This window comes from Passer domesticus, chromosome Z, assembly GCF_036417665.1.
Source record: "Passer domesticus isolate bPasDom1 chromosome Z, bPasDom1.hap1, whole genome shotgun sequence".
Taxonomy (NCBI): Eukaryota; Metazoa; Chordata; class Aves; order Passeriformes; family Passeridae; genus Passer; species Passer domesticus.
The window spans coordinates 83277526-83288587 of record NC_087512.1 but is presented as its reverse complement, the minus strand read 5'-3'; the positions used below and the strand labels follow the sequence as shown (position 1 = coordinate 83288587).

At 50.3% G+C, this 11062-nt stretch overlaps 1 protein-coding gene across 1 annotated transcript; it reads left to right on the top strand.

The window, feature by feature from the left end:
- Window positions 1–324: 324 nt before the first annotated feature.
- On the top strand, window positions 325–11008 carry LOC135290102 (trichohyalin-like). Its single transcript, XM_064403997.1, has 9 exons — window positions 325–357; window positions 3693–3833; window positions 3894–4028; window positions 4314–4445; window positions 7267–7401; window positions 7873–8016; window positions 8459–8626; window positions 8931–9108; window positions 10711–11008. Exons 1-9 carry the CDS (start codon window positions 325–327, stop codon window positions 10776–10778), a joined length of 1134 nt encoding a protein of 377 aa, XP_064260067.1. The 3' UTR covers window positions 10779–11008.
- Window positions 11009–11062: the final 54 nt, after the last annotated feature.

The window sequence follows — 11062 nt, the reverse complement described above, 5'->3', positions numbered from 1 at the left end:
CCCCCCCTGTACAGTGCATTATAATTCAAGTTTTATCAAGTGAATATCATCCCCTCACCATTCAGGCCTGAAATTCTCTCATTTCCTCACATTCAGGTGTCTTTGGCTTCCTGCCAGGGTCTCCGAGCCCCTGCCAGGGCTTTGAGACATCCAGGGCATCCAGAGAGATGCTCTGGGTTCCGACAGCCCACGTCCCCAAGAGTAGAGCTAATGAGGAGCACAAAAACAATGAGCAGGTAGACCAGGCTGCAAAGATCGGGGTGTCCAAGACAGACCTAGATTGGGAACACAAGGGAGAGTTATTCCTAGCTTGATGGGCCCATGATGCCTCAGGCCATCAGGGTAGAGATGTCACCTGTAAGTGGGCACGAGACCAAGGGGTGGATTTAACCATGGACAGTTATGTCTCAGGTTATCCACGACTGTGTGACGTGTGCTGCCATCAAACAGGGCAAGCGAGTGAAGCCCCTGTGGTATGGTGGGCGGTGGTCCAAGTATAAGTATGGGGAGGCCTGGCAGATTGACCACATCACACTGCCCCAGGCACACCAAAGCAAGTGCTCACAATGGTAGAAGCCACCACGGGATGGTTGGAAACCTACCCTGTGTCTCACGCTACTGCCCGTAACACCATCCTGGGCCTTGAAAAGCAGGTCCTGTGGAGGCATGGTACCCCTGAGAGGATTGAGTCAGACAATGGGACTCATTTCAAGAACAGTCTTATTAACACCTGGGCTAGGGAACATGGCACTGAGTGGGTGTACCATATCCTCTACCTTGCACCAGCTGCAGGCAAAGTGGAGAGGTACAATGGACTATAAAAACCCAGTGGAAAGCCTTGGGTGGGGGATCTTTCAAAAACTGGGAGCAGCATTTAGCAAAGGTCACCTGGTTAGTTAATATCCGAGGTTCCAACAACTGAGCAGGTCCTGCCCAGTCTGAGTCCCTGGATATAACAGATGAAGTCCCAGTGGTAAATGTCAGAGACTTGTTAGGGAAGACGGTGTGGATCAATTCTGCCTCAAGTAGACAAACCCATTTGCGGGATTGTCTTTGATCAGGGACCAGGTTGCACATGGCGGATAATGCAGAGAGATGGAACAACACAATGTGTACCTCAGGGAGATCTGATTGTGGGGTGAAAATCATATGCAAATATCACTGTTTGCTGGATGTTCCTGCCATTGTCTGTACATTAAACCATACAGATGTGAAACAGAAAAAAACGTGTAATTGTCAAGGGTCCGAGCAAGTGAAAGATGGAGTTTTGAGTCAGCAAAATGGAAGTGAGGAATCCTGCAGCTCTGTACTCTGGGACCTGGATTGAGTGCTCCGGTGTGGTTACATGACAGGGGCACGACGGGGATTGCTTGTAATGTTTTGGGGGAAGCAGATGGAAGTTTTTACTTGAATAAAATGCATGAGGTTTGGTAGTAAGTTGACGATATGGGGATAAGGGGTGGAATGTCCTAAGGTGATGTTATGATGGTCAGAAATCAGAGGAGCTGGGAGGGGGTAGGCAGCATTTCTGATCACAACCACTTTAGCAGTGTCAGTGGGGTTGAGTCCAAGAGAAGAACTTGCTCCAGCACAGATGCACAAAGAGTGAGGTTTCCAGTGCAATGCTCTGGGCCACATCACTTTCCGTAAGGACCTACACACTCCAGATTCCCCAAGAGTGTGGTTTATTGAAGCAACAAGACAGCAATCTCGGGATTGCTGCTGACTGGGGGCACTGGCTACCAAGTGCTGATGTGTGTAGCAACAGAGAGAACAGTAAAGACAGATTATAGTAGATGTATCTATCTATCTATCTGTCAGTCTGCCTGTCTGTCTGTCTTTGTAACATTTACATAATTGAATCTTCCTGGATCTGGTCCAATGATGTTGGAGGTGAAAAGCTCACCTAAAGCATCCCTTTCAGGAGAGGATTAGTGACATGTTCTGTCAACTGATTCTGAGCAGGCAGAGACGTTTCCCCCTTCAGACATGGGTTTTTTTCCCCTCAGAGCTGTTTTTCTCCTCCAGCCTCTTCTGTCCTGAAGTCCGCAGTTTAAATTTCTGCCTGTCCTAGGAAAGTGGAACACTTCCATGGTTCGGTGGTGTTTGGTGACTTTGCTCATACAGGCATTACATGACACATTGGTATGAGTTTCATTTTAATAAAGTTAGGGAAGAATGGGGGGTTTGTTCGTTGTGGGGGAAGGGAAGTGTCCAGAACTTGGTGGGGGCTGGAGGTGGAAAGTGATTGGACCAGGGCACTGACCAATCACTCGACGCTCTGGGGAAATGATTGGTCCAAAATGAACATCAGTAAGGACCAATCAAAGCGCCCAAATTCCACCAATCGGTGCGCGGATCCAAAGCCCACCAATCCTGGACCAGGGACTGTTATGAAAAGGGGGGCTTTGAGTTCTTCGGGGTGCTTTCGGGTTTATTCCTGTTTGTGTGCGGTTTGTTTGCGGAAGAACCCAACGTGTGCCTAACATGTTGTTCTAGATTTTGAGCTGTTGTGTGTGGATTCTGAGCTTATCTCAGGTCCTCTGACCTCTCTGGTTGTTTTAATAAACGAGAGCCTTTTTCAACCACTTTCTGAAAATTGGCCTTGTTCGATTTTTAACAACATGGTTTCCTTCACTGGCATCCCCAGGGGTGTGTAAATGCGTTCATTAATGGGGTCTTATGAGAGTCTCTGTTACTGCTGGTCACAATTCTCAGCTGACAAAAGACAGGAGAAGAAACACCTTGGTCCTCTTCCATATACTGAGATTCAGAGAACCATAAATGTTGTCTGATGTCAGAGGATCTTTGCACGCATTCTTATCTCCCGAATGACGGGATTTCTAACAAGAGTGTAGATGTCAGAAAGGCAGGCCTGAGGAGAACGTGAACTGCAGAAGTGTCTCTCCCAAGGGCTGAGCTCAGCCAGGAAGCCACCTGCAGAGCCAGGATGGAGCTGTGGGACAGGGCTGGGTGTCAGTCACTACTGAAAGACAAAGAGGACATGGCAGGAGCAGAGGGAGGCCCTCACCAGAGCCTTGAGGAATGCCACACCTTCCCTGTCAGCTGCCTGACAGGCTGTTGGAGCTTCAGTGCCAGATGGCCCCCGATTGTAGTGCCAGGCTCACTTTGGAATCTGTGCCTCCCCTTGGGCAGGGAATGACCCAGGAGAGCAGCAGCACAGAGCTTTGGGAATGTGTGAGCCCATCAGCCTTTGAGTCTTGGCCCTCAAATATCGTATGGCATGTCGAAACCCATCTTCTTTTGCTTTCTCTGCCGGTTCTTGTAGAGAAAAAGCAGGAGCAGATTGCTTTATCAGAGATGCCATGCCAGGCTCAGGGAGAGCTGTTCCCAGCCTGAGAGCAGGAAGAGCAGCTCAGGCAGCAGGTGGAAGGGCCAGAGCAGAATGGCCAGGTAAGCCTGACTGGCCAGGGGCCAGAGGGAAAGGCAGGAAGAGGGGTGTAAAACAGAGCTCTTGGGCCTGAGGAGGCCAGGAGTCCCACCAGGCACTGAAAGCACAGAGCCTTGGAATCTGCAGAGATCAGCACTGGGACAGGAGGTTTGCAGTGGAAGCAGAGGTGGGTAGGGAAGCAGAAAGAAGTGACTGAATAGATGTGCTTTTGAGGCAGCAAGAGGAAAAAGCTGAGCCTGATGGCAGCTCCCAGTCACTTGCTCTGCATTTGTGTGTATAGAACATCAAGTCAGAGCCACAAGCAGAGCTGCCCGAAGCTCAGAGTGCCATCATGGCAGTGAAGAGGAGGAAGAAGGAAGACATGAGAAGAATTCAAGAGGAGATTCATCTCCACCAGCACAGGGGCGATCAACAAAAACATGTAAGTGAAAGAGTGGCAGCCACTCCACCCATGAAACAGCGTGTTTATTCTTGGTTACAGACCATCAAGGAAGATGTGCAGGCGGAGCTGCAGGAATCTGAGGATAGGAACAAGGAAAGGGTGAGGAGGCTGGAGGAAGAAATGAAAATCATCAGAGAGAAACTTAACCGCTTCCCTTGGGCTCTGAAAAAGCAAGTGAGTGAAGGATGGATAGCCACTGCAGACACCTCTCAAGAAATAAACTCTCCGTTTTGCAGAGACAAGGTTGCTTGCTGATAGCAGACAAGAAGGAAAATCAAATTTGTAGCTATATAGTGTTGTGTTGAATTGGCCAATTTTAATGGGGTTGGAGTGACTGAGAATCCCACTGCTAACACAGTTGACGGGTTCTCCTTACAAGATGTAGTTGTAAATGCCAGGAGAAATGAGGTTAGAAATGGTAGATAACGGCCTGTCTCTCATGCTTCTCTTTTGCCACAGGTGACAAAAGCAACAGCCATCTCTCCCCTGACTCCCTCTGCTCCTGGAGAAGACGCCAAAAAGGAGCAAAATGAGCAGGATAACCACGACACTCCAGCCGTGGTTACAGCCCAGCCTGATCATCCCAAGAGAGTAAGTGCCAGTTGTGGGTGGCGCTGTCTTTAGTGCAAGGCAGAGGTGCAAGCTGCTGAGCAGCCAGCACTTGCTGTTGCTGGCCGAGGAGGCAGAGTGCTGGAGTCCTGCAGGACGCAGCCATTTCCTGCAGGCAGTGACAGCTGGAAATTGGCCTTTGGCCTGTCATGTTGAGGCACTGAAGAGCTGGGGGCTCTGGGTGAGCTTTTGGCTGCCTGGCTGAGTGCAGCTCTATGTCTGGGCTTCTGCAGTGCATTGGCCAAGGGCACACGTGGTGGTGCTGGCAGTCCCAGGGCTTTGTTCCTTTGATTTTGCCTCGTGGAAAGGTGTGTTTGGCTTGTGGAAGCGTTCTGCAGTTTTCTTGAGCAGTTCTTCATTTGTACAGCCTCTTTTGGCCCAGCTGTCTGTTGGCTTTTGATAAGCTGCAGGGCGATGAGTGTGCTGTGCGTGAAGCTGTGGGGGGCCATTCTTGTCCCCTGTGGCCAAAGAAAGGAAGCGCGTAGTTGTGAAGGCTTCTTGTGAGGCAAAAGGCAGAAGCGGGGAGTTTCTGTGGCTCCCTTTTGCGGTGAAGTCTGCAGCTTTGGCAAGTGCACTGGAGCCTGGAGTGTGGGTGAAGCTGGAAGTCCTTGAGTGCTGTCTTGCGTTGTAGAGAAGAGGAAGGAGATGTTGAAATGGAGGATGCAGTATTTGAAGTCAGATGGGCAAGAGTGTGGCTGGCGAGCTGCGTGGGCCAAAAGGAGGCAGGGCTGCTGGTGGTGAAGAGCAGCTGCACGTGAGGCAGCGTGTGGGCAGGCGGCCAAGAAGGACAAGGGCATGGTGGGCTGTGTCAGCAGCAGAGGGGCAGCAGGAGCAGGGCAGTGAGCTTCGGGCTGTGCTGGGCAGCGCTGCGGCCGCAGCTGCAGTGAGTGCTGTGTGCAGTTGTGGGCCCTGTGAAGCAGCAAGTCCTTGAGGGGCTGGAGCGTGTGCACAGAAGGAGACGGGAGGTGGGCAAGGGTGTGGAGCATAAGGCCAGGGAGGAGGTGCTGAGGGAGCTTTAGCCTGGACAAGGGGAGTCTCATGAGGAACCTTCAGCTTTTCCTCAGTGCTTCCAAATGTTTTAGTCACTTTCAGGTGTGACTTTTTGCCTCTTTTTTTTTTTAATTTCTTTTTTTTTTTTTTGCTTGTAATACGAGTCTTTTCTCATGTTCTTTTTCTCCCCTCTAAGGCACTTTTCCTCATTATTTCTTGCTCTTTTATTGTACTGGGACTGTGTCTGCTAGAATTCTGATTTCCTAGGTGTCACTTTTGGAGCATAGAATGTTTTTGCTTGTGACATCATCCTTCGGTGCAGGCACCTTGGTGCAGAAGAAGCTGTTGTGCTTCCAGGGTAGACAGTATGGCATTACAGACCACTTTGAGGTTATCAGTGCCTGTGCCTTTTTGCAGCCCAGTGAATCAGTGTGTGTTGTTTTTGGGAATTTAGCAGGATATCAATGCCTTTGAATTCCAGCTGGTCCTCAGAAATCAGAGGAGCTGGAAGCGGCTGGGCTTTATGTCTTATTACAGCCACTTTAGAATTGTCAGTGTGGTCGAGTCCAAGAGAAGAACTTGCTCCGGCACAGATGCACAAGGAATGCAGCTCCCAGTGCAATGCTCTGGATCAGATAACTTTCCATAAGGACGTACGCACTCCAGATTCCCCAAGAGTGTGGTTTATTGAAGCAACACAACAGCAATCTCAGGATTGCTGCTGAGCAGGGCACTGGCTACCAAGTGTTGATGTGTGCAGCAGCAGAGAGGACAGTAAAGAGAGATTGTATCAGTGAGATCTATATGTTTATGTTTCTGTGTTTCTGTCTGTCTATCTATGTAACATTTACATAATTGAATTTTCCCAGCTCTGGCACAAAGGAGTTGGAGGCGCAAAGCTCACCTAAAGCATCCCTTTTGGGAGAGGATTAGAGACATGTTCTCTTGACCAATTCCCAGCAGGCAGAGATGTTTCCCCCTCCGGATACGGTGGTTTTTTTCCCCTCAGAGCTGTTTTCCTCCTCTGGCCTCTTCGGCCCAGAAGTCCCCAGTTAAATCTTCAAATTTCTGCCTGTCCTAGAGAGGTGGAACAATTCCATGGTTCAGTGGTGTTTGGTGACTCTGCTCATACATGCATTACATGACACATGGTTTCCTTCACTGGCATCCCCAGGGGTGTGTAAGTGCATTCGTTATTGGGGCCTTATGAGAGTCTCTGTTACTGCTGGTCAGAATTCTCAGCTGACAAAAGAGGGAGAAGAAACACTTTGATCCTCTTCCATATAACTGAGGTGGCCATAGAGGCTCTTTGACATCCATCAGAGGATCTTTGCATGCATCCTTATCTCCTGAATGACCAGGATTTCTAACAAGAGTGTAGATGTCAGAAAGGCAGGAATGCTGGTGCAGGCCTGAGGAGAACGTGAACTGCAGAAGTGTCTCTCCCAAGGGGTGAGCTCAGCCAGGAAGCCACCTGCAGAGCCAGGATGGAGCTGTGGGACAGGTCTGGGTGTCAGTCACTACTGAAAGACAAAGAGGACACGGCAGAAGCAGAGGGAGGCCCTCACCAGAGCCTTGAGGAATGCCACACCTTCCCTGTTAGCTGCCTGACAGGCTGTTGGAGCTTCAGTGCCAGATGGCCCCTGATTGTAGTGCCAGGCTCACTTTGGAATCTGTGCCTCCCCATGGGCAGAGAGTGACCCAGGAGATAAGCACAGAGCTTTGGGAATGTGTGAGCCCATCAGCCTTTGAGTCTTGGCCCTCAAATATCGTATGGCAAGTCAAAACCCATCTTCTCTTGCTTTCTGTGCAGGTCCTTGTAGAGAAAGAGCAGGAGCAGATTGCTTTATCAGAGATACCATGCCAGGCTCAGGGAGAGCTGTTCCCAGCCCGAGAGCAGGAAGAGCAGCTCAGGCAGCAGGTGGAAGAGCCACAGCAGAATGGCCAGGTAAGCCTGACTGGCCAGGTGCCAGAGGGAAGGGCAGGAAGAGGGGCATAAAACAGAGCTCTTGGGCCTGAGGAGGCCAGGAGTCCCACAGGCACTGAAAGCACAGAGCCTTGGAATCTGCAGAGATCAGCACAGGGACAGGAGGTTTGCAGTGGAAGCAGAGGTGGGTAGGGAAGCAGAAAGAAGTGACTGAATAGATGTGCTTTTGAAGCTGCAAGAGGAAAAAGCTGAGCCTGATGGCAGCTCCCAGTCACTTGCTGTGCATTTGTGTGTATAGAACATCAAGGCAGAGCCCCAAGCAGAGCTGCCCGAAGCTCAGAGTGCCATCATGGCAGTGGAGAGGAGGAAGAAGGAAGACATGAGAAGAATTCAAGAGGAGATTCATCTCCATCAGCACAGGGGCGATCAACAAAACCAGAAATAGTGGCAGCCACTCCACTCATGAGACATCCTCTCTCTTGTTCTCTACAGAACATTTACAAACAGATGCCGGCAGAGCTGCAGGAAACTGAGGCTAGGAACAAGGCAAGGAAGAAGAGGCCAGAAGAAATTCTTGAAATCATCATAAAGAAATTTAAACTCCTCCTTCAGGAGAAAATGGCTCTAGATGCGAAAGTGAGTGAAATAGCAATAGCCTCTGCAGTCACCAAACTGGTGCTTCCTGCCATTCTTGCCTTTCCTCTGCCCAGCAGGGGAGGGGTGGGGTGATGCCTCTTAAATGCCACCCTGCTGAGGCCTCTATCACAGCTGCTCTGAAGGACACTTCCTGGTCTGCTGAATCTCAGCTGTTGACTTGGACAGTGGGATTAGTCCTTTTTACATCTTGCTCAGAAGTCATCCAAAAAAAGTCCTGGTGACTTCTTCCAGGTCCCCTTGTTTCTTGGGTTTTTGCAGGTGTACATGGCCACTCAGATAGATTTGGAATACAAGCCACAGGCTATCTGTATCCCTTGTGAATCTGCTCCTGTCCTGTTCTTTCCCTTTCCTCACAGTGGATGACTCCTGGCTGACAGGGAGAAGCTGTAGTCTCTGACTGCTTTGTTCTGTTTGACTTGAGGTGCATGTGTTGACATCCTACCTGGAAGCCTTTGAAGAGTTCCAGCAAATGACAGGAGACCAAGAGACCCAAGACTGGAGTGAGGCCCAGGAACCAAACCAACCAGAGATGCTGCAGGATAAGCACATCCCCAGGATGGTGCAGGAAAAGACAAATCAAGACCGGGAGGTAAAAACATTAGAACGAGGAGCTGCAATGTGCCTGCAGCCTAAGAGGGGGAAAGGAGTCCTTGGGAGGATGTAGAGCGGTCATTGTTTCAGTCATCCTTCCGAACATGAAACTGGCCATGAACTCGAGTTAAACCAACCTTTGGTTTTGACCATTTGGTTTCACAAGCGGACAGCCAAACCAATCCAGTTGAAGAGCTCTGCATGTGGCTGACAGCACTTTCCTAAGGGCTTGCATTTGAAATGGGATCTCAGGGAAATCTCTGCCAGCCACTTTCCTGAGACAAACTCATTTCTTGTCTCAGATCTGCAGTGGCCTTCTCACTGAAGCAGCTGCTTCAGCAGCAGCAGCAGCAGCACCATCCCAAGGAGCCTTTGCTCTCCAGCTGGAGAAGTGGAGCTGGGGCACTTGGTTCACCTCCTGTGCTGACCCAGCTGCCGCTCAGCAACAGCGGATCGAGGATGACTCCCTGCAGCAATGGAGTACGTCTTCTGTCTTGTCTGAGCAACAGTGTATTGTGTGCACGTGTCAGCATAGCTGTACCAAAGGGTCCTCCTCAGTTTGGTGTCACAAGGACATTTAGGACTGCCCACGGGAAGTGCTGGCAGTGCTCTGAGGCAGCGAGAGAGCGCCTGGCTGTTCCTGCTGCCTCTGAGGGCAGCTTAGACTGGGCTTCCCTCTGGACTGAAGGCAGAAGCAGGGATTGTTCCTGGATCAGCAGAAGGCTGTGACTGCTTGAGTGACTAGCCATGGGCAGAAGCCCACCTCACATCAGTCTCTCAGAAAACACATCAAGTCCTTTGTGATTCTGCAGCACAAGGCATTTAATCTGCTTCTTGTCCATAACAGCTGCCAGTGCTGTGCTCTCAGATAAGACCTGGTGGGGCTGAGAGCAGAGCCCAGTGGATTCAGGGTCTACTATCACCTGTTGGGACAAAAAGGCCATTGATCTGCACCTCGCTGTGTCTGATCTCAAAGCCCATCCTGTTGTGTCCTGAATGGGGGCAACAGCTTGTACAGGGCTCAGGCTGCCTGTGGCTTCTTCCCACTGCTTGTCAGTGCTCCTGCTTGGGCTTTGCCAGCCTTGTTGTGGTAGCTGCCCTGTCCCTGAGGGCTGGTGGGACTGCAGAGGCTGGAACCTTCCTTAGCTGGGAGAGTCCTGCTGCTGCCCAGCACTGCAGCACGGAGCTGCCTGGGGCAGCAGCCCCTCGTCTGGGCCGGCTTCTGCATCGCACGGCCTGGCCTCAGGAGAGGGTCAGCATCTCCTCTGGCAGCTGTCTGTGTCACGCTGGCGCCTCAGGAGCACTGCTGTCCTCTCTGCCCGTGCCCGCCGTGCCGAGCTGGGAAGATGGGGATGTGTGCAGTGCCGAGAGGGGGAGTGCAATGGGAGCGACTGATCCGCGCTGTCAGGGTGAAGAGAAGCAGTGTGGTTCTTCACAGGGGCACAGGCCAGGGTGATTTTGAGCTCAGCCTGCTCATAAAGGGTGAGGGTGCTGATGCTGAAAGTCCCATCGGGATTGGTTATAGCACGAGCTGCTCTGGTTTACAAACACAGAGGCATTCTTCTGGTAAACTGCTGCAAGGTGGAAAAGATGAGAACACTTGCAATATTCCTCCTGTTCTGAAATTGGCATCTGTTCAGAGGAATTGATTCTAGATGTCAAGGTGCATTTAATCTTAGCAAGTAGGAAATCTTTTGTTGAACCTCACAGTGCTTTTTCTCAAGCAAACAAAGGCACTATTAGTTCAAAGTCTCCTTAATGTTTGTAGATGACAAACTTTCTTGCCTTGGTATCAGTTTTCTTCTGGTCTCTGTCTCCTCTGAATCTGTCTCCCTGTGCTTCCCTGTGTGTCCGCTATCAAGAGGTCTCTCTCTTCAAAGGATGCTAGAAAATCAGTGTCTGTGCCAGCCACTTGTGCTGCAGAACATCTGCTTTCTTGTTGTTGTTCCTGTTCCTGTTCTTGTTAGCCATCTGTCCACAAAGGGAGGGCTCAGAGCCCCAGGCAGTGGGACTACATTTTGTATCCCCTAGAAAGCAGGATCTCTGCTTTCAAGTGAGCATTTTGCATTTTGTTTCCCCCAGGGAGAATGGTGAAGATGGAAAATCCCATGATGAAATACACTAATCTGGAATATATTGGCAGGGGGTGAGTCCAAGCAATGTTGATTTTACAAAACTATGCACCAGGTTTTTTGCTGGTGGAATAGCTATCATGTGTGAATTCAGACAAGCTACCAATGTGTTCAGACACTGGGCATAGATTGTCAGTGCTGATCAGAATTTGTAAATGTGGTCAGAAGGCATTGTCAAAGACGTCTCCATGTTTCCAGCATCCTGCAGGTCTTAGGCATTTACAGCTGAGATCTCCTGTGTGGGCTGGCTTTCACTGCAAGATCTAAATGACTTCTCCTTTCCTTGCTGCTATTTTGTTTCT

Excerpts from the sequence above, each read along its gene's own strand:
- LOC135290102 (XM_064403997.1), top strand. The coding sequence starts at position 325 with ATGCCTCAGGCCATCAGGGTAGAGATGTCACCT. Across the intron at positions 7,402-7,872 it reads AGCCACAGCAGAATGGCCAG|AACATTTACAAACAGATGCC; the intron begins GTAAGCCTGACT and ends TGTTCTCTACAG. Across the intron at positions 8,017-8,458 it reads AAATGGCTCTAGATGCGAAA|GTGCATGTGTTGACATCCTA; the intron begins GTGAGTGAAATA and ends GTTTGACTTGAG.